The 22,914-nt window shown below is 35.6% G+C and overlaps 2 protein-coding genes across 3 annotated transcripts; both read left to right on the top strand.

Moving 5' to 3' along the window:
• The first annotated feature begins 9,761 nt into the window (after nucleotides 1-9,761).
• LOC127793552 (cytochrome b-c1 complex subunit 9-like) lies at nucleotides 9,762-11,380 on the top strand. Its single transcript, XM_052324307.1, has 3 exons — nucleotides 9,762-9,888; nucleotides 10,133-10,180; nucleotides 11,194-11,380. The coding sequence occupies exons 1-3, from the start codon at nucleotides 9,769-9,771 to the stop codon at nucleotides 11,239-11,241; spliced, it is 216 nt and encodes a 71-aa protein (XP_052180267.1). The 5' UTR covers nucleotides 9,762-9,768; the 3' UTR covers nucleotides 11,242-11,380.
• Nucleotides 11,381-12,584: 1,204 nt separating this feature from the next.
• LOC127793550 (60S ribosomal protein L10a) lies at nucleotides 12,585-15,980 on the top strand. 2 transcript variants are annotated; one of them, XM_052324305.1, is made up of 6 exons: nucleotides 12,585-12,717; nucleotides 12,944-12,981; nucleotides 14,005-14,224; nucleotides 14,991-15,156; nucleotides 15,362-15,567; nucleotides 15,725-15,980. In XM_052324305.1, exons 2-6 carry the CDS (start codon nucleotides 12,977-12,979, stop codon nucleotides 15,776-15,778), a joined length of 651 nt encoding a protein of 216 aa, XP_052180265.1. In that variant the 5' UTR covers nucleotides 12,585-12,717; nucleotides 12,944-12,976; the 3' UTR covers nucleotides 15,779-15,980. The 2 variants fall into 2 exon arrangements, with proteins under 2 accessions (XP_052180265.1, XP_052180266.1); XM_052324306.1 differs by lacking the exon at nucleotides 12,585-12,717 and adding an exon at nucleotides 12,764-12,786.
• Nucleotides 15,981-22,914: the final 6,934 nt, after the last annotated feature.

Genomic DNA, 22,914 nt, shown 5'->3' with positions numbered 1-22,914 from the left:
CTTCTCCTACCTTGTTGGACCCCCAGAGTGCATCATCTTCATTATCATCAACCCTTCCACTCCCATTTTTGTAAACGTCAATGCCAATTGAGTATAGAGGGTTAAAGGACCTTTAGAAGTCCATGTCCTACTTCGCATCACTTGGCTCAAATGTCATACTTATTCCTTGTGCCTACAAAATTATTTGATCATTTAGACAGATATTATATAAAAAAAAAGTAACAAAATTTATGTTGAGGTTTCAAACTTACATTCCTAAGACATTCTTTGTAGTTGATTTATTATGGCTTTCTTTTAGAGCACCACTTTTGACATTTAGGATTGGTGACCATAAGAAATAGTCTTACGATGCACTTACTCCCTACCTATACATAAAGTTATAGCCCGAAAAGTATAACTTGCACAAGTTGGCCAAAAATTTAATAATTTCGAAATGAAAAGCACGAAAGGAATGGAACTTGCCTTGGATGGAAGAAATCGAATTTAGAGAAGAAGAAGCCTGTTAAATGCCACAAAGCCACACCCCCTTGAAACTCCAAATCAACAAAAGAAAAAAAAAAAAAAAAGAAGATAGGAAGTTGGAGAAAAAGAAGAAGAAATACTAACGAGAGAGAGAGAGAAAGGAGCAAGAAAGCAAGGAGGAGAAAAACAAAGAGGGAAATGGGGAAATGTCTGCCACCTCACCCCCCATTTATGTTTTCTCAACTTTGCTCCTCCCACTTGCACACACACATATATTTCCATGCCCTTTTATGTCATTTTACTTTCTTTTTTTTTTATTTTTCTTTTCCTATTTTAATTTAATCCACTTACACCAATTATCATATATATATATATACACACACATATATACACATCATCCCACTTTTAATTTTGATTTCCCCATTTTTTATTTTATTTTTTATATTATTTATTTATTTTATTTTTTTCACATAAAATATATATAATATTTCTTTTTAGTAAATGAAGGAAAAAAAATATATATATATATATTACCATCACCTTCCTCAAATAATAGCACACTTTTTTTACACATAAATTAATGACAAAATATTTTTAGATCTGATAACGGGTTGTTACAGTAGTAAACCGTGTACTCATCGATATTACCTGGTTAGCGTGAATATAAGTAAATTTCCTATTCTGCTCGACATCTATCTGAAAGGGTTCAAACATAACCTAAACAACAATTGGAATAGGAATTAAATTGAAATGGGGCACGTGAACATAATCACTTAATCAGGCTTCATTGGGTGATTAAGCCCGAGATCGGGCTCCATAGGCCTAGGACGCCCGGGGGGATGCTCGCCGATGGGAGTTCCTTGCCAACATGCCCCATCAGAAGCATGCCCCTTTATCCTTATCGCGATCTCTAGCGAGACAGCCCGATAAGGAAAGCAGACAGTCATCCTCGCCAATGGGGCTTCATCACAAGGAAGCCCCATCGATGAGCAAGACTGCCTACCTTCCTCACCTCTTCAAGCGACACAGCAAGGCAAGGAAGGTAGATGGGCATCCAACATGTCAAGCGACACAGCGTGACGAAACCCATTGTGTTGAAGCACGTCCATCCCTTTTGCAAAAAACACACAAAAGGAGATGAGAACTAACCTCTTTACTATCAACGATAAGAGTTCGACGGTGACGATGTTAAAAGGCTATGGTAATAGCAGTGGCTCACTGATACTGTAATGTCGACGGTCAGGTTTAGGAAGAGAGAGACATGGAGAGATCGGGTTTTGGTAAAGGGATTTCGGGTTTAAGGATAAGAAGCTAAAATGGAGTGTTATTAGTTTGAGTGAGAAAAATGGAATTGGAAGGGGTTTATGCAAGAGTGGATAAAAAATTAAATTATTATTTAAGAATTACATTAATTTTCATAGTTTTTCGGGTAATCAAACATCTCATATCATCATCATGTCGATCCAAGGATTCGTAGGAAAAAAACAAAAAAAAAAAAAGACTAAGCACCGGGTTTAATTGGCTAACTAAACCTAGCCCAAGTTTATTTGGCCAATTAAACTCGATCATGCTATTGAACCTAATAATCCTCTATTTATTTAATTAATTTTTTTTTTTTGGGGGGGGGGGGGGGAAGGGAGATCCTAATGACCCAAGAGACAAAAAAAATAAATTATTATTTAAGAATTACATTTCCATTCTTTCGGGTAATCAAAAGTCCCATATCATCATCATGTCGGTCCAAGGATTTGAAGGAAAAAAATAAATAAAATTAAAAAGACTAATCACCGAGTTTATTCTGCCAATTAAACATGACCCGGGTTTATTTGGCCAATTAAACCTGACCATGCTATTGAACCTAATAATCCTCTATTTATTAAATTGATTTTTTTTAGAGGAGGGGATCCTAATGACCAAAGAGGCAAATAAAAAAAAATTATTGTTTAAGAATTACATTTCCATTCTTTTGGGTAATCAAAAGTTTCATATCATCATCATGTTGGTATAAGGATTTGTAAGGAAGAAAATAAATAAAATTAAAAAGAGTAATTACTGGGTTTATTTGGCTAATTAAATCCAGTCTGGGTTTATTTGGCCAATTAAATTCGGCCATGCTATTAAACCTAATAATCCTCTATTTATTGAATTATTTTTTTTTATGGGGGATCTTAATGACCCAAGAGGCAAAATAAATAAAAATAAATTATTGTTTAAAAATTACATTTCCAATCTTTTGGGTAATCAAAAGTCTCATATCATCATCATGTCAGTCCAAGGATTTGTAGGAAGAAAAACAAATAAAACTATAAAGACTAAGCACCGGGTTTATTCGAACAATTAAACTCGACCCAGGTTTATTTGGTCCATTAAACCCAAAGCATGCTATTGCTATTCAATCAATCAATATTTTACATGTATTTAACTAAAATTAAAATACTAATAATTTATAAATATATACATCAATGTTTTAGAGGTGTAAGGATTCCATGTTTCTCTGTCTCTCCTTTGCTACTTCTCCGACAACTTCTTATTTTCCCCATTGTTGCTTCTCCGGATTATCCATTACAACCTGGTTCCATTCTTGTGTTGCATATACGGAATATAGTAATGTGTAGCAAGACCTCCTACAAAGTATTGACATTAATAAACATATGCATGATATAACTTTTTTGATTTTTTTAAAAAGTGAACAATGAAATTATCTTGAAAATTAAATATATTAATTGGTAGAGACGGAGGCCTCAAGGTGGGAAATAGCAAGGGTTGAATGTATGGAACATGTTGTGAGAAGGGTGTCATGACAGGGTATTGTGCTTCCAGTGTAGTCTAAACAACGATTGCACCATCCTGTAGATTCTTTTATGGCACTTTATTGACTTTCTTTGTACCCGAATACATGGTGTATCATCAAACCCCAATTAATTTATATTCCACCTAGTAGGTTACTTGAACACTACAAACTAGTGCTTGCCTTAGCTCTTTTCGATGTCATCTCCAATGAGCCCTCCTTGCGAAGCTTCTTAAGCCTCCCTTTACTGCTTGAGCAGTTCGAGTCCAATATATGTTCGCTTGAAGCATTCTCCGTCGTTGTATCGACGAAGCCTAATTGAACAGTGGACTGAAAAAAACAATTACTTGTGTTACTTGACTTCGATGTGGAAAACTCATTTTTTTTTTTTTAAATTTAATCCACTCCATAAGCTTAACAGTACGACCTTCATCATCTACTGTGAGATCAGCTACCTTGGTAAAAGCTTTGCAGTCATATCTTAACTGCCCAGGACTACTGATCCACCCATCATAGTTGATTGCGACCCTTATGTAGCATCTGGTCACATCTCTCCTCCACCTCCATACTTATTGGGAAATGATTTTACCTTACAACAAATCAGTACTGAGATAGGATGCCTGCAGATAATTCCTTTAAACTTGAATAAGTGGCAGTTACAAACAAATTCGCAACTACCCCTTTAAAATAAAAAGGTAATTTTTTTTTCTCTTAACACCCTTACTAATAATGACATCCTCTTTTATCTCAAACGTCGTTCTTGATGACCTCTCATTGGTAGATATAATGTCACAATATATCTTTCCGGTGATTTCTTCTTAAAATTCCCTAGATTTTGAAATGGTGTAAATCGACTAAAAATGCTTTTCAATTTCATATGGTGTAATGCATGGAACCATTTGTGAGAAGGATCTGAAATCTGCTTGGAACTCTTTTTCAACCTTATTCTTCTGTGCTTGCTCGTATTGTTCAACAAGCTACTTCAAAGTTGTCTTTGAATGGACAAACACATCAAAAAATGCATTCATACTTTCACTGTATTGGTTGTTGACATGCATCCTCAAAACAATGTTTTCAAGAAACAAGGAACCCAATAACATCTATCAATGTAAAATCTGGTCAACCAATCATTATCATGCAATCCAAATTGTTTAACCATCATAAATCCAACCTTGTTCGAATTATTGTGGAGCTTGCGAATCATAGAGTAGTTGTGACGCCCCGACCCCACTACTGGGTGCCACCATAACCCTCACTACAATCTCGGCCTGCTACGAAAGACGGTTATGCCCCTTCTAATATAAAGCTTTAAAATAATATGGGCGCCCTGGGTGGGGTCCAGGCTTCGCCGCCTTCGATCGATCGAGAACTCGGGAGTAAATTGCATCGACAACGAAAACTCACCCAAGTCTCGTACCTGATTAGGCCCTTGGAGTATAAATCCAATTTCAACTAAACAAATACCAACAAGCTCAATAAATTACTTCAACTACCAAACATATTTAAACATATCCCAGATTTTGGCCATAACCGACAAGTATAAGTTCCCTACACCTACTGGGTTTACTCATAGTGGGAACATTAACTTGATTCCAGTTTACGTCTGGTTAAACCATAACCGAGACTCGTGATTAACACACAAAAGATATATTACATTATTAACATAGGGTTAACCCACACCCTCTGTAACGACCCGTTAGTGGGTCTAGGTGTTATGGGTATTTTAGTTTGCACATTAGAGTTGTTGCCTTTATTAATTAATTGTTAAAAATATTATATGAGTTGGTAATGGGGGTAAATTAATGAAAATAATATTTGGTGTGAAAAAGTCTCAAAGTTGTGGGCTAAATGGGTTTGGGCCTTATTTGAATTAGACCATTGATAAATAATTAAATCTTAAGTGTAAATGAATTGGGTTGAACCCAAATCTCAAGAAAAGTCCATTGGGCCTTAATTGGATTGGGCCATATATTTTGACTTGGGCTTGGGCTATATATTTTGACTTGGGCTTGGGCTATGGGCATAGAGAATGGTATCTTAATTAAAAAGAAAAAAAGATTAAGAAAATGGTAAAATGACCAAAATGGGTAAGAGATATGTGAATTGTGTGTGTTAGTATGAAGGGTAAATTAGAGAAAATTAAAAGGGAGATGGATTGAAAGGAGTTGGGAGACAAGTCTCCCACATTTTTTTTCCTCCTTTTCTTTCTTCTTACTTTCTTGTTCCCTTCTTCTTCTCCCTCTCCCGATTGTCTCTTCTTCCTCCATTGTTCTTCTTCATTGAAGCTTTAAGTGGAGACTATGGAATTTTCAATTTCAAGGGGTGTCTTCATCTCTTTGGATTGCAACCATCTAAGGCAAGTTCCCTTCCTTCTTATTTCAAATTCAAGATCTTCTTCTTCTTCTTCTCCTTATGATTGTGTAAGTTCTTCTTCTCTTGATTATATTTTAATGCAAGTTCTTCAACCTTGTTTCCATCTTAGAAGGCTTGTTTCCTTCATTTTTAAGTTGTTGCTCTTAAATTCTTATTCTCGGATTCACTGACCATGTTATGTTCTTTGGTCTATAACTCCTTGTGTTTATATCCAAATTGAGATCCGTTTGTTGGGTTGTAAACTACAAATCTTAAGCTTCATTTTAGACACAAGAATCGAATTTTTTGACTAAGATTTGATCATGTTATAGCCTTGTAAATCCCTGCTAAGATCTGGAAATTTTACTGCTTTCGAGTAAACTGACCTTGTTGTACTCTTTAGGGTATAACTCTTTGTGGTTATATCCGATTCAAGATCCGTTTGTTTCTATATAAACTAGACTTGATAATATTCATTTGGTAAATTTTTTAGAATTTTTGGCTGTGTTTTGAGCCTACAGTATCCTTGTAAATTCTTGCCCAGAATCTGGAAATTTTCTGCTCTGTTTTTGAATAATCTGTTCTTGCTTCGGTTTTTGGAGTATAATGCTCTGTGGTTATATCCAAATTGTGATCCATTTATTTTTTCTATAAAATAGACTTCATGGGCTTTGATTCGGTATAAGATTTGAAATTTTTGGTTATGATTTGTACCCATAACAACCTTGTTGAATTCTATGTAGAATTCTGTAAATTACTGTTACAAATTCTGCCTTGTTTCGGTTTTTGTGGAATATCTCCTTGTGGTTATTTCCGATTTCAAATCCAGTTGATGTTCCAGAAACTAGACTCATTAGGCTTTGATTTGGTATATCGTTTGTGGTATTTTACCAAATATTGAGCCCAGATTGGATTTTTGAAAATATGCTTGAAATCTGGAAATTTCTGAAATATGTTGTTATTCAACTCTTCCTATGTAGTCTATCCTTCCTACGCTTAAAATTATGATTTTTGTATAGTTCTTCCATTGTTTTTTTGAATTATTCTTGATAACCCTCATTGTTGGATAAAAGGGTTTTATTTTTCTTATTTCGATAAATCTTGCAATATTAATTCGTTTTCTTGTTGAACATTGCAAAAATCTAAATAGGGTTTTGTGTCACCCTACATTTCTTAAGGAATGACATTTATTCATTAGGGTCTAGTGTCATGCAAGATTTAGTGTTTCTTGCATGTATAAATTTTGATTCCTTGCGATTATTATTGGGGTAAAAATATACCGTAAATATTGGTTTGGACATTTCTATAAGTATGAGTCAATAAATGTATTAAAATTTACCCTGTGATCATAAGATAGTGCACACTTTAATTTATGTAATTGTGCATGTTAAGCATGATTTGAGATTTTTCTTAATCATTGAGGATTGACATGAAATGGGGATATGCATATGTGATGCATGATTATACTGATTTGCGCACCTATTATTTTGCGCGACGGCTAAGTCCGTGGATGAGAAAGGATATCCTATGAGCGCTTGACGCGGGTGAGGTGGCCATCAACCCAGAAGGCGTGGCTCAAATTGTTATCATTTGTTGATGTATTTTCATGATGCATATATATTCATGAATGGATATATATATATATAGGCCGTGAGAGCCTTGAGAATTATGCAGAAAAAATTCCCTACTATTGGTGCATATGCATGAGCATGGGAACGAGTGCATAATATATGTAATAATCACGGCATGGGAAATTAATGTAAACCGAGAACTTATGAGTCGCGTTATACTAATATCTCCTCATAGAGTTGTTTATTCTATCTTGATTATCCCTGCCTTTGATTCTATATCTCCATGCTTTATAAATACACTTGCTGAGCCTTGTGGCTCACCTTGTTTACTCTTATGTCATTCCAGGTACAAGTAGAGCAGTGGTTGAGGGCGAGCCCAGTGGGGCTAAAGTCCAGGGTTAGAAGTGTACAGAGACCTTCCAAATTAGATGGTCTATGTTAGCATTTGTGATGAGGGCAAGTGTGAGGAAATTTTATGTTGTAAAATTTGTTAGTGCCCTTGTATTTCATTTTGTTTAGACTATGGTCTAAGATGTTATAAACCTTTATGTTAGCTTCCGCTGAGTTTATCTAAGGATAGTATTATGGTGTTGTATGTTATTGTTCTATATCACACTTGTGATGACCTCCTTTCGGATATCCTATGCTAGCGGGACTATCCGGTAGTGGGCCACTACACCCTCACTGTTAACGGTCACTGCCAACTGGCAGCTCATCTATTAGCACCGCCTTTCCCTTCTCGGATCCCGAGCCACCTATTGGGTTAGTGGGAAAAATATAGAGGTGAGTTTGGGGACTCAGTAAAGGCAATATGCAATGTAATAAATTAATGAGCATGACATCATAGATAAAAATGAAGTGCAGCGTGCATGCAAGCCTGTCCACCGCACCCTGGTCCGGATTTTGGTGGCCCCACTAGTTCCATTTAGGACCCCATCTCGAGACTCACATGGCCCAAATCCACAGCCTGATGCTTAGACACTTCCTCAATGTCTTATGCAAGTCATGACAAATGTAAATTTACACACAAAGCATATTAAACCTTTACCTCGATCAATTTGGAGAAGAAATCGGGAAAACATCCACCTAGCGTTGCCTTCTAAACTGCCATCTCATGTCTGAGTTCCTATTTTCGAGCCTCTGACACGTTCCTCGAGCCCCAAATCAACTTCAAGAATTTTTCCCAATTTTTCAAGAATTTTCAGTTATTTTTCCATATTTTTTTTCCATTTTTCTTTTATTTCTTTTCTTTTCTTTCTTCCCTCTTCTTCCTCCTCCCTCTTTCTTCCTTCTGTGCACGCACCAGTCCTGCCGCACCTGCCACCGCGCGAGACACCTCCGCTGGCCTCCCGCGCACCTCCAGCTACCGACCATTGCCATGGCTGCCGGCCATCGATCGCAACTCCAGGTTGTCGTCGGCCACCATCGATCGCAGCCCTCTGCGCACAACAGCGCATTGCCGCCCGACAACCTCTCGCGGTAGCCATGGTCGTTGCTGCCCTTGGCCTCTACCACACCGCCTCAACCGCCGTGAGCCTCCACGCGAGCCACCGCAGCTGCTGCTTCCTCCCCCGCGAGCTACTGCCCCATCGGCCATGGTAGCTTCTAACGCTGCCTCCAGCCACCCTCACGGCCTCTCTCCTTCTGATCACGATCCCTCACACTCTGTCTCTTCTCTCCTCTGCTTCTCAGCCAAGCTCTCTAATTGGGAGAAGGAATATCTGGTTTTGATGCTTGGCCTCCAAGCACATACACCGCCATACATATATAAATATATATTTTATACTTATATAATTTATTATATAATAAAAAATTATATATAACCCATAAATTTGTTATTTTAAAGTTAGGGGTGTTATAGTAGTTCATGTATAGCTGAAAATATAGCATAATTTTGAGTGTGGTTGCCAAATTTTTTAGAGAGTTTATTTAATATATGCCACAAGCACCATCTATATTTCGTATTCGGAAATACAATCTGGATTGCATTAATTTTCATAGCTTTGTCTTGGTTAGTAATTATTCTATTAAGAGTCTGACTTTGCATGCATTGAAGCCATGTCATAAATAGCTAAACAAACGTGTCATATAATCATTCAACACTAACCTGCATCCGAGCAGCGTAGATTATACGTTATAATTCACCCCAACAAGAGGAGGGAATGACATGTCATACTTATCTGTGAGGCACGTGCATGGTGTCAAAGCTCATAACATCGCCGAACTCCTTATATGTTTGTTTGCATTTATTATCGGCCCAAAACATATTTCTCAATCAAGACTCTTCATCTAAATTGATATTGAAAAAAAAAATAAGACTGTATTACAATTGCATCTCTTTCCCTTAGTCGTAACCGCCTAACATTTTCAACTATACTTTTTAAGTTATTTGAATGTAATTTAATTTAATAGATTTAACAATATAAATAATGTTAAATAATTTAATGTAATTTAAATATATATTTATATTACGTCACTGAACCGCTGATTACTTGAACCGGGTTCCTTCAACTCTGAACCGTTTCTTCTTATGGGCCCTGACCTATTTACGTCGTTGATCTCGTACAAGTTCAAGCGAGAGAGAGATCGAGAAAGATGGATTCAAGAACTAGAAGAAGCGGTGGAGGGCTTCTGGAAGGGCTATACAGGTTGCTTATGCGCCGGACCTCCGTCTACGCCACATTCGTGATTGTCGGTGCTTTCGTCGGAGAACGGGTTAGGGTTCCGATCTCATGTTCTGTGATATGGATATGCATGTGCTTCTATATGTTTGTATATGAATCTGTGTTTTTTGAGGGAGACTGTTGTTCCATCTCCGTTTTTTCATCAATAAAATCTGGATCAGAAAGTTGTACAAACAAACATGACTTAGAATATTTTCTCTTTTTTCCCCCTCCTTTTTTAGTAGGTAGAATTGATTGAATGTTCATTTAATTACGTATTTTTCTTGTATTGGCAGGCTGTGGACTATGGAATTCATAAGCTCTGGGAGCACAATAATGTTGGGGTACTTCCAACTTCCTCCAGTTAAATACTTTTATTATAATTAAATGCACAACGCATGTGTTTTAATTAGGAATTATGGATGAAAACAGTTGGAATGACACACGGATCAAGCAAAAGTGATTAATTTGGTTGTATAAAATCAATCAATCGTGAACAGACTTCTCAACATATGTATTAACATATAAATAAAGGCAATGATCAAGTTGTGCATATCTGTGATGAAGAAAACTGGATTATATCTCAGATCAGATTGGGCTCTATGTGAATTAACTTATGTTATTATGTTAGTAGCAATCAACTGAGGAGATCTAGTGAATGGAATGGAATAAGTCTTTAGTAAAAGTGGTCGGGGAAGAGCAATTAGTAAAACTTAGTGAAAAACTCTTAGATATTTGTGAATTATAAAAGTCTTATAAAAGATAAGATCATAGATAAAAATGATTAACAAGCTAGAATTCAAGGAGGTGGTTATATAGTGGAATTAAGGGTTGATATATTACTGTTTTAGCAATCAAGTCCTGTCGTATCACGGGCATCATTTCCAGTACAAAAGGTGCTTCTTAAAAACTGATACTTTTCTTCTTCTTCCCTTCTTACTGATGCTTTATCAGCGTCTTAATTGAACCCTTCAGTGGGAACTGGAGATTTCTATTGAGCAATAGCTGGTTTTGAGTATTAGAATTTGCATCTACCGTGGGAAATATGGTGTACTTTTTATGCACATGAAAAAGGGGAGAAGGAAGAAAAGAATCTTCATTTTATTTCTTTAACTCTTCACTTGTGCATGTAATCAAGATACATAGGAATAAAACATGAAATTTGGAACCCAATTTGGTTGCAGGATTATAGTTCGATGCTAAGTGCTAGCTTGGTGAATCCTCCCTTCTTTCTGATAATAATTAGAGATATACTTGCTCTCTCATCATGCTTGCTGCTGTTTCAACAGTTGCCCCTGTTGCTCTTGCCTGTTTTGAGTCTCTCACTAAGATTCGTTTGCTTACTGCTATGCTTCAGAAGCGATACGAGGACATTCCAGTTTTGGGACAGAGGCCACGAGAATGAAGAGCCGATCTTCTTCTCCCTAACGGAAGAAGAAGAAGAAGAAGAAGAAGAAGAAGAGCTGCTGATCTCTCTTTTCCAGTATTATTTGGGAATTCTTTGAAGAGCTGAAACTAAATGATTATATTGATTTTTGGGAATTAAGTACGCATTCTTGGAAGGCTGAAACTAAATAATTTTTCTTGATTTTTGGGAATAATATTTCCTTGTTCTGTCATAGCATTTAGATGATTATTATATTGGACATTTGAGCATCTTGTTTATTTGTGTCATGTCCAACACTAGTTCAATTTCTTAGCTTATAGTTTATTTATAATTATGCATTTTAGTTTCATAATCCAGACTAAAAACAAATTTGCACCGCTTATTTAAAAAAATAACCTTATTTAATTAGTGGTGTGCAAAAGTTTGGTCTAATCAAACTGAATCAGTTTTGTTCAGTTTTTCTTTTTTAATTCGATGCAGTCCAATTAATTTTTTTTAAGAGAATTCGTATTTTTAGTTGAAAATAACCAAACTAATTGAACTGACCGGACTTTGAGAGACGTTTTTGGCCCATTGAATGATTTTCCAACTTGTTCAGTTTTTTAGCTTGTTCGATCAATTGATTAGTTCAGTTTTGATTAATTTTTTTGTATTTGTTCAGTTTATTCAATTGATTTAATTTATATGGTTTAAGGTTAATTTTTTCAGTTATTGATTAGTTTAGTTTATTAGTTGTAATTGGTCAATTCAATTCGATTTAGTTCACTTGGTTTGGTTTATTTAATATGTGGTTACCAAAATGACCTATTGCACTCCTATTTGAGTTTAATTATTAATTAAGAGTCGTATATTATATTTGCCAAATATATTTTTTGGAAAGATACTCAAAAAGTCTTATGTTATATTTTATAATAAAGGGTCTTGGTGAGAAATAAAAAAAGAAAAGAAAAAATAAGACAAGATTTTTAGATTTTTAATTTTAATTTTTGACTTATTTTTACTTAAAAATAAGAAATTAATATTCTATTTTATATTATACCTTCAAATTTATTTTATTTCTTCTTCTCCCTCATAAGAAATTAATATTCTATTAAGCATGGAGGAAAAAGAACTAAAATAAAACAAAAATTATGAAAACAGAATAAATTTATTTTTATTTTCTTAAGATTTTAAAATTTTAAATTTCTTAAATAAAACTAACGATTAAACGTTTTTATTATTTTTAAATAATTTCAAACAAATCCTCATTTTTTTGTAAGATTGTAAAAGCACGGGATTGGGCCTTTTCTAATGGGTATTGGTAAGAGAACCCCTGGCTTATCATTGGCCCAATCAAATGTTTGCTGCATAGCCCACACGTGTGAAGGCCCAATCTGTCTCACGTGTTTAGGGTTCGCTCAGTTGACGTTATTTATCCGCCATCACGAAACATTGAACTCTTCTTTGTCGCTCGCTCGTCGGCTCTCGCATACCCTAGAGTAGGGTTTTTCGCAGGTACTGTTTCTCTCTAATCCCAGCTGAAATAAGCTTTCGCAATTCGAATCTGAGTGTTTCACTTCGTTGGTGCGTTTGATTTCTTGTTATTCTTTCTTTTTGTTTTCTGTTGATCTAGAAGAAATGTTATTGATGAAATCAGAAATAGGCTTAATTGTTGTCTCGGAAAAAAGTGTTAGTTCGCAACGATAGACGTACTAATTCGTTGTTGCGGTTTTGGTGACAGCATATCATCTGAAGAGAGGCAAAGGTTTCAGTCATGAGGTATGTAAAACACAGATTTTATTTCATCTGAAGTTTTAATTGTGTCCTCTGTTGAGCTTGTTTTATTGATGTGCTGCTATTTTATGTTAGATGGATTGCTTTTGAAAATCCATTTCAACCTTCAATGGATCCAATATTTAGATTTATTCAAAGTTTGAGTGTTCGTGTAGTTTCTGTAGACCTGACCAGATTTTATTGAAACCAGTGAAATTGTCAATTATATTATGCCCTACTTTTAGTTTTGTATTTTATTGTTTTCTGCAATTGGGATGCATTTGTTTATTGGAGTATCCAATCCGGATATTTGACTAACTGGAAGTTTCATTTGGACTCTCGTGGATAATTTTTCTGGTATGGTTGGAAAGTGTCTTCCTAGTTAATTGATTTCTCCTGACCTCCCTGTTCCAAATTTTCCCCCAATTGTCAGCCACCTCATCCTTTACAAAATATAGTTTAATAAATGCATTGCACTGTGAGAAAAAGATCACAAGAACTGCACCATGCAAAAGTGTCTTGAAATAAGTTGCTTCCCTTGCATTTGGATGAAAACTTTTACACGATTGTCCTAACCTCGAAGTCTGAATTGTTGTTGTTGCCTTGCTAGTTTCATGACAACAATGTACCACCATCAAAGGGACCCTAACTCTTAGCCCTTTGTGAAACATGAAGCTGAGCTCTTTGAGGACCTGATACCATAGACTATGAGAAGAATCATTTACATATTTCTATCTGAACTATTTGATTAAGGTGTCCAACAACTTCCACAATATAACCCTGATTATATTTCTGAGAATATTGTTGACTCGGGGAGCACAAGATGGTTGCCAATTGTTGTTATTTCTATTGAGGAACCATTCATTATTACTACTCATTCATGGAGTACATATAATGAGAAGCCTATTGCATAATGATGATGTGCATATAACTGCTGTTCTACATTTTTGAAAATATGTATCTGTACTTTTGCTTCTAGTGTTCCTGTTTTTATTCATTTTGACGCATTGAGTCTTTTTTTTTCTACAGTAAGCTTCAGAGTGAGGCCTTGAGGGAAGCCATCACTCAGATTGCTGGTGATGCCAAGGAAAAAAAGCGTAATTTCACTGAAACTATTGAGCTTCAGATTGGGCTGAAAAACTATGATCCTCAAAAGGACAAACGTTTCAGTGGTTCTGTGAAGTTGCCTCACATCCCTCGTCCCAAGATGAAGGTTTGCATGCTTGGTGATGCTCAACATGTGGAGGAGGTAATCTTATTTTAATAAACTCATGATTGAAAACAATAAAGATAAGGCAAACCTATTTTAAGAGGAGTAATTGATTCCTTGGTAGTGCTTTGTGATTGCATTTTATGTTTCTGTTGATTTTATGGCCAGAAAAGAGCATCTCTAATATCTTCCATAAACAGCAATGGGGTATATTTTGTTGTCTTGTCCTCCTACTTAATAAAAACTATATTAAAAGTTAAGTGAGTTTATCTTAAACATTAGTGTGTTTTATACAAGGTCTTTCTTCCCCTTTCCTTTTTTATATGACGTGTGTGCTAGTGTATTTTTCTCTGTTATGCTTTTAGTTTGGCCCAAACTATTTGCATGGTAGAAGTTGTAATTCATCAATGAGACTTTGGTTTGTCTGCCCAGTTTCTACAACTAAACATCACAATGCAAGCATCAAGTCCATGATTTTGTTCTGACGGTTGTGATAATTATTTTTTCTTTCATCTGTGTTAACTAATTACATAAATGTGTGAATTATTTTTGCATGCTAACTATGCTAATGGGGAAGACTGATTAGGATAAGCAAGCAACACTACACTTATTATTTCTTTTTTATTTTTTTAAGTTCTTGCTTTTCTTCACTTCGTTGCTTGTAAGGATATTGTTTGAAAGTTGGATATAATCTGAAGGAAGAGTGGTTCTTTCCTTGGTATTTGAACTCTTTGAGATGTTGACTAAGTTGAAACATTTGATTAATGTTCTTGCCCATAAGGTGACTGGTTTCCTTCCACTGCAGGCTGAGAAGATAGGATTAGAATACATGGACGTGGAAGGGTTGAAGAAGCTTAACAAAAACAAGAAGTTGGTTAAGAAACTTGCTAAGAAATACCATGCCTTCTTAGCATCAGAAGCTGTCATCAAGCAGATTCCTCGTCTTTTGGGCCCTGGTCTCAACAAAGCAGGTTTGCCTATTTGATTAATCAAGCATGCATTTTCTGTAGCCATCATGGACTTCATGTTTCACCTGCATGATTTCTCATGCTGTTAGATCAGTGGATAGATTTATAACGGTGGAGTTGGCTTATTACACTTGTTTCCTTGACCGAATTTTGCCCATCTCGTATCTTTGCTTTTATTTGACCAGATGCATTTTATATGACAATGCAGGGAAGTTTCCTACCCTCGTCACTCACCAGGAATCCCTCGAGTCTAAAGTCAATGAGACTAAAGCTACAGTGAAGTTCCAACTGAAGAAGGTTCTCTGCATGGGAGTGGCTGTTGGGAATTGCAGTATGGAGGAGAAACAGATCTTCCAGAATGTGCAAATGAGCGTCAATTTTCTAGTTTCATTGTTGAAGAAGAACTGGCAAAATGTGAGTTTCTTCTCCCACCAGATCTATAAATTATATATGTGGCCATGAACACAACACGCAAGTACACTACTAGAGGTGCATTTATAATGTTAAATTGTTGTTGCCTTGTGGATGCTCACTCATCTTACTACGTTCTTATGTGTTGAATGGAAATCAGGTGCGGTGCTTGTACCTGAAGAGTACCATGGGGAAGCCAGTTCGCATCTTCTGAGGAGGGCTTCTCATCTCGATCTATTTAGGCAGGTGATTGTTTAGTGTGGGCAAAGGTCAAAACATGAGAAATGGATTTCCTGGATTCAGCAATTCTGCATTTTTGTTAGCCTGCTTACTTTGAAGCACTCTTAAACACTATAATATTTGTTTTCTATGAGATTATTTATGGAGAAGAACTACAAAAGAGGGGGTTGTGCGAATTGCTGTTTTGTTATTTTCTTTTCGTTTCCTTTGGGCTATTTGATTCTTGATTTTCCATTTTTATTTTATAATAAATTGCTTTTGTTGAAAGAATATATCTATTACTAGTAGTAGTAGTAGTAGTAATAGATATATTACTACTACTACTACTACTATTGTGACCCAAATTCCGTATCAATGTGTTAAAACACCATTGACATAAAGTCTATTATTTATGCTACTAGAAGAGGAGCATTTTGAGCTTGGTCCCTAAACTGCCAAACACCCTTTTATTCCTCTAACCACGCATCAAATGATTTGTAGTGTTAATCGAGTTAGGGTCTCACTGCATCTCAGATTTAGCTCGAGTTTGGGGATTTAGGGTCTAATTTGGGTATGAGAATCAACTCCATTAATAAACTATTACAGCGTTTACGGGAGCTTGTTTACGCGGACTTCGACTCCAAAAATACAAAATTTACCTCGACTTATCTCTCGTTGTTTTATTTTGAATTAAACAATTGATGTCAAAATGCATCAAAATTTTATTTTGAAATCAATTATGAAATAATTAAAATTTATTATATTAAATGTGTGATGAAAAAAAGGCCCTAAATCCCCCATAAATATTTAAAATTTTACCTCTACTTATCCCTCATTGTTTTTAGATGATTTTATTTTGTCTTCAAACTTTGCCATAAAAGAGATTTTTTTTACAACACAATTGTTGGGAAATCGAACAAAAATTTAATAAATCACGAAAGCTTATCAGAATTACATTTTTTCATCACGTAATAGAATATAAACAAAAATATAAGAGACAAATTTAATGTGAAAAATCCTTCAATATTAAGAGAAATTATGGAGTAATCTTAGAGAAATATTTTATTATAATAAGGATAATTATAAAATATTCTCATATACTCTACTCTCTTTACATGATACAAGAATATAGTGGCACACTCTCAAACACGCTCACTTTGAAATCTTTGGCTTTCTTATCTTTCATCTACCTAGAAGTTTGTTCTTATTTCTTGGATCCTCAAATTTGGATGCCTCAACCTTATGGAGATGGGGTATTTATACATAAGACTTATTCCCCTTCCCACAAGAAAAAAGAGTAATTGGTGGCTATCTAATTTAGGCACAATTAGGCTAGATCTCAGCACTTTAAATTAAAAAACCTCTTGCTACAATTTTGGTGGATGCCTAATTTAAATTGGATCTCAACAATTCTCCCTCTTCGACCTATGAGTAAGGAGAATAATGATGAAAACAATTAAACAGAATCCATGCCGACCAACCCAGCACTTAGTTGAAGTTTTTCCTGAGCTACAACCTTTATCATCATGTTAGCAAGGTTTTATCAGTGTGGATCTTTTCTAATATAAATTGATGTTCCTCTACTGCTAACCACAACCAATAGTATCTTATATCAATGTGTTTTGTGCGTGAGTGATACATCGCGTTCTTGCTCAAATCTAGAGCACTCTAACTATTACAGTAAATTACAGTCTTTTCTAATTTTATTCTCAATTGTTGAAGGAATCTTGTTAATCAAAACATTTCTTTTCCTACTTCGGTCATGGCAATGTATTCTGCCTCTGTTGTAGATAAAACAACACACTTCTGCAATTTAGACTGCCATGATATAGCTCCTCCAGCAAAAGTGAATAAGAATCTTAAAGTAGATTTTCTACTATCCAGGTCACTTGCCATATTTGCATCTATATATCCCTTCAAAATTGGTTCAGACCCTCCAAAACACAAGCACATTTTTGTACTACCTCTGAGATATCTCAAGATCCACTTCACAGCTTCCCAATAGTCTTTACCTAGATTGGAAAAAAACCTCCTAACTACTCCTATTGCGTGAGCGATACCTGGATGGGTACTAACCATGGTGTATATCAAACTTCTAACTGTAGAGGAATAAGGAATCCTAACCATATCTTTCTTTTCTTCTTGATTTGTGGGACAACTATTTCTACTGAGTTTAAAGTGACTGGCCGATGGTGTGTTAATTGGTTTAGCACTCTGCATGTTGAATCTTTCTAGAATCCGCTTCACATATTTTTCCTGTGACAAACATAGCTTTTTAGCTTTTCGATCTTGTAAAATTTGCATTCCTAGAATTTGCCTTGCAGGTCCTAAATCTTTTATGTCAAACACTTTTGACAACTCCTTTTTCAAATTGCCAATTATCTTCATGTCCAACCCCACTATCAACATATCATCTACATATAGCAGAAGGATAATGAATTTGCCACCTAGGAAATTTTTAAAATACGCACAGTGATTTGTGTCAGTTCTGATATATCTGCGACTCATCATGAAAGAGTCAAACTTCTTATACCACTGCCTCGGACCTTGATTCAGTTTATACAAACTCTTCTTTAATCTACAAACCATATGTTCATTCCCTTTCTTTTCAAATATTTCTGGTTGAACCATGTAGATTTGTTCCTCCAAATCACCATGGAAAAATGCAATCTTCACATCAAATTGCTCAAGCTCTAGATCTAAGTTAGCTATCAAACCCAATACTATTCTAATAGAGCTAATTTTAACAACCAAAGAGAAAATCTCATCAAAATAGATCCCTCACTTTTATCCAAAACCTTTTACAACTAAGCGAGTTTTAAACTTCACTAGCTTGTTACAATCTCTCTTAAACTTAAACACCCATTTGTTCTTTAAGGCTTTCCTGCCTTTTAGAAGTTCCACAAGCTCATAATTATTATTGTTCTGCAGGAAATCCATCTTGTCATGCATGACTCTCATCCATTGGATTCTATCCTTATGATTTTAAACTTCATCAAATCTCTTTGGCACCCCTCCACCAATAAGAAGGATGTATTCTGAACTAAAGTACTTGGAAAAAGGTTGCCACTCTCTCTTTGATCTTCAGAGCGATGGTGGAGAGGGTTGCTCCCCCTGCTCAACAACCTCATCATTATTTCTTGCATTATCTGTAGGATCATTATTTGTCCTTAGCTGGCCATCAACCTAATTATCATCTTGAGTACCATTGTCAATTGGATTGAGGAAGTTCACTATAGGAAGTAGATTTAGATCAATCAAGCCTTCACTGCCACTAGACACTTTCTTCTCAACTTTTTCAATATCATTAATGGTTTGATCTTCAATGAATACTACAATGCGGCTCCGAACAAGTTTATTCTCAATCGAGTCATACAATATGTAGCTAAATTCATCAAGACCATAACCGATAAAGATGCATTGTTGTGTCTTAGCATCAAGCTTTGATATCTTACCCTTCGAAATGTGAACAAACGCCTTACATTCAAAAAACCGTAGATGATCGTAAGAGACTTCTCTACCATACCAAACTTTTTTTGAGACATCACCATTTAGAGCAGCTGCTGGAGATTTGTTGATAACATGTATTGCTGTGAGCAAAGTCTCCCCCCAAAAGGATTTTGACAATTTTGCTTCTGAAAGCAAACTTCCGACTCTCTCTATTAGGGTCTGGTTCATCCTTTCAGTCAGACCGTTCAACTGTGGAGTCCTTGGGGTGTCTTTTGATATCTAATGCCCATCTTTTTGCAGAACTCATTAAAAGGACCAGTGCATTCGTCTCCATTATTAGTACGAATATACTTTTAACTTTTTACCAGTTTCCCTTTCAATACATAAGTCCTGATCTTTGGTTGAAAACATCAAGCACCTGATCTTTGGTTTCAAAACATAAGTCTAAAGTTTTCTTAAATAATCATCAATAAATGTTACAAAATAAATTTCACCACTAAAGGATTTTACCTTAAAGGGACCAAAAACATTAGAATACACTAACTCTAGCAAATTTGATTGCATTGAAGGAGAGTGACCCTTGGAAGCAACTATGTTCTGCTTCCCGACCATGCAATGCACATATTTCTTTAAACTTGCTCTCTTTACACCTGAGAGCAGATTCTTCTTGGCCAAGCAGTTTAATCCCTTCTCACTTATGTGGCTAAGTCTCTTGTGTCATATCTCGGTTGTCTTCTCATCTCCCACAACATTGACGAAGTCACCAACAATGTTAGCTTGTGTCACATATAAGCTAGGATTCTTATTTTCTAGGGCCACAACCAATGAACCTTTAGTAAGTTTCCATTATCCATTACCAAAGGTGTTGCAATAGCCCTCATCGTCAAGCCTTCTCACCTAGATTAAATTAAAGTGAATATCAGGCACATGCCTAAGATCCTTGAGAATCAATCGCGCTCCTTTATTGGTCTTTAAGTGGATATCTCCCATGTCGACAATATTTGAATAATTCTTATTACCCATCTTTACCACCCTAAAATTACCGAGCGTATAAGATGAAAAGAGTTCCTTTTTTGATGTAACATGTAAGGTAGCTCCATTATTAATGACCCAGTTTGTCTCTTGACAGGCAAAATTAATTACCTCCTTATCACAAACTATGACAAGTTCAACAACAACAACTGTATCGTTGTGGTCATGATCTTTCTTTTCTTCTTTAAAGTTGCCATTTTTCATGTCTTTCTTGAATTAGAAACACTTCTTTTTAATGTGTCCTAGTTTGCCACAATTGTGGCACTCTACTTTTTTGTAATTAGGCCTTGACTTGCTTCGACCTTTATCATTACATTTAGACCTATACTTTTACTTTTCCCCTTATCTTCAGTGATAAAAACCTTGGATTGCGAAGACGAAACTTGGAATTTTCTCCTCATCTCTTTATTCAAAACAACACCCCTTACAAGTTCCATCGTCACTGTACCATTAGGAGTGAAGTTACAAAGAGACATTCTAAATATCTCCCAAGAGTCTAGTAAAGTACCGAGCAGCCATAAAGCTCGAATCTCATTGTCAAACTTTACACTCATAGAAGACAACTACTGCAAAACTTCTTGAAAATCACTCAAGTGATCGAAGATAGTACTATCCTCCTTGTAGTGTAAATTCATCATCTTCCTAATCAATGAGAGCTTGTTGTTGCCGGTCTTTTGAGCATATAGAGATTCAAGTTTCTCCCATAATAATTTGGCATGTGTCTCATCACAAATATGATTAAGCACGTTGTCATCTACCCATTGTCGAATAAAATCACATATTTGGGCATGTTCGAATTCCTACTCTTCATTAGTTTTTAATTTAGGCTTTTGTATAACAAATACTAGTAGATGCCAACTTTTTACATAAATGAGATCTTTCATTTTTTTTTCCCTTCATACGTAATAGTTGGTTCCGTTCAGACTAATTATTCTGCTTGTACTAACATTTGTCAGATTTGAACTAGGCTTCAACTATTCATTGTTGTAACACCCCGATTTTTCTGACCGAGCGTGTCACTATGCTGGGTCCCAAAATATACATAAATTCCTTTTTATCATGGTACATATCTTAAATTTCAAGTACCGAATTTCGAACATAACCCCCCAGCATATCATAAAAACTGTGAAAGCGATAATCGAAACTTGATATGGTACAACAATATGGCCACATGAATTTTATAAATGCAATAGTTGAAAACCAACAACATTTATTTTCCAAGAAATTACATTTCATATATGCAACATGATTTCATATAAGAGAACAATATGATTTTGCGTACAAAAACGTTACACAAAACACGTTTCATGCAATAGTAGTCTCACATAAGAGAACAAAAATAAGATTTGGAGTATAGGAGTCTCACCTTGACTTAATTTCGGAATTCCTCAAAATTTGTGCAAATCCACATTCTCACACGCCCTCAGGCATTGAGCAAGTGCTTCTTCTTCTCTAGGAACAAAAGCCTTCTATCCACTAAGCTCGAAACACTCTCGTCTAGCACGAATTTATCACAACATAGAATGAGGAAACCCTTGGCCATGAGCACCCTATTTATAGGTTTGGAAACTTGGCCACCAAGTAAGTCACAATCATTTCAAATCTTTTCTAAATCTTTCAAGATATTCCAATCATTTCAAATCTTCTAAAATATTCTCTAATCATTTCAAATATTTTAAGATATTCTCTAATCATTCCAAATCTTCTTAGATTTTCTGCAATCATTCTTATCCGAATCAAATCTTATCAAATCAAATCTTATCCAAATAAGATCTTATCAAATCAAATCAAATCCAATCAAATCTCATCAAATCTTATCAAATAAGTCATCATGAGCTTTCATCTTATTTTTAAAGTCATCATGAGACTTTATCCTTAATCTCCCAGATGCCCCTAGGAAAAAGGTTTCAAGAATTACACTTTGGCCCAAACTTTTCAAGTAATTGCACTTAGACCCTTTTCAACTTGGTCCCTAGGCCAATTTTTAATTGTATTTTAGTCCCTAAAGAAAGGACTAATTACGCTAATGCCCCTGGTTTTTGGGTAAATTACACTTTTACTCGAATCTCAAAAATTACGATTTTGCCCCTGGCTCAAAAATTAAACTTCTCCCTCAAGACCTTTATAACCCTTTGAAATATCCTAAAACATTCCCTTGAAGATTCCGAAAAAGCATCATTTTGACCTCCCTCTATCAATTTTGGAAAACTGCACTAAGGCTCGAATCTTCATTTTGGCTACAAACCCTTTTATTTCTTCCAAAAACTACTGAAGGGTTGCTCTACATACCAAATATGAACTTCCTTGGGGTTCTGTTGACTTCCCGGATGCCCCGTACGATAATTCGGTATTTCAGCCTAAATCACAATTGCCTTTTTAGCTGTACTGGGAACCATTCCCGATCCAATTTCTTTCGATGCCATAAATCATACCTCGAGATGCTTGACGATGTCACATCATTTTCCTTAAGCATCTAGACTCCAGGACATTCCCTGCAGCTGATTCAACAACTAATTAGCCTTTTAAGCTCATTTTTCGGTATTTTAAACTCACTTAAAATACATGGTAACCTTACGAAAATATGGGGTATTACAATCTAACCCCCCATAAAAGAATTTTGTCCTCGAAATTTTCCATATATTCGAAATC

Source organism: Diospyros lotus, chromosome 1 (assembly GCF_014633365.1).
Source record: "Diospyros lotus cultivar Yz01 chromosome 1, ASM1463336v1, whole genome shotgun sequence".
In the NCBI taxonomy this organism is placed as follows: Eukaryota; Viridiplantae; Streptophyta; class Magnoliopsida; order Ericales; family Ebenaceae; genus Diospyros; species Diospyros lotus.
This window is presented reverse-complemented; position numbering and strand designations above follow the sequence as displayed.

Bases quoted from the DNA above. Each gene is read 5' to 3' on its own strand.
- LOC127793552 (XM_052324307.1), top strand. From the start codon at position 9,769: ATGGATTCAAGAACTAGAAGAAGCGGTGGAGGGCTTCTGGAAGGGCTA. The intron at 9,889-10,132 runs GTTAGGGTTCCG...TTGTATTGGCAG, and splicing joins GTGCTTTCGTCGGAGAACGG to GCTGTGGACTATGGAATTCA. The intron at 10,181-11,193 runs GTACTTCCAACT...GCTATGCTTCAG, and splicing joins GGGAGCACAATAATGTTGGG to AAGCGATACGAGGACATTCC.
- LOC127793550 (XM_052324305.1), top strand. The intron at 14,225-14,990 runs GTAATCTTATTT...CTTCCACTGCAG, and splicing joins ATGCTCAACATGTGGAGGAG to GCTGAGAAGATAGGATTAGA. The intron at 15,568-15,724 runs GTGAGTTTCTTC...AATGGAAATCAG, and splicing joins TGAAGAAGAACTGGCAAAAT to GTGCGGTGCTTGTACCTGAA.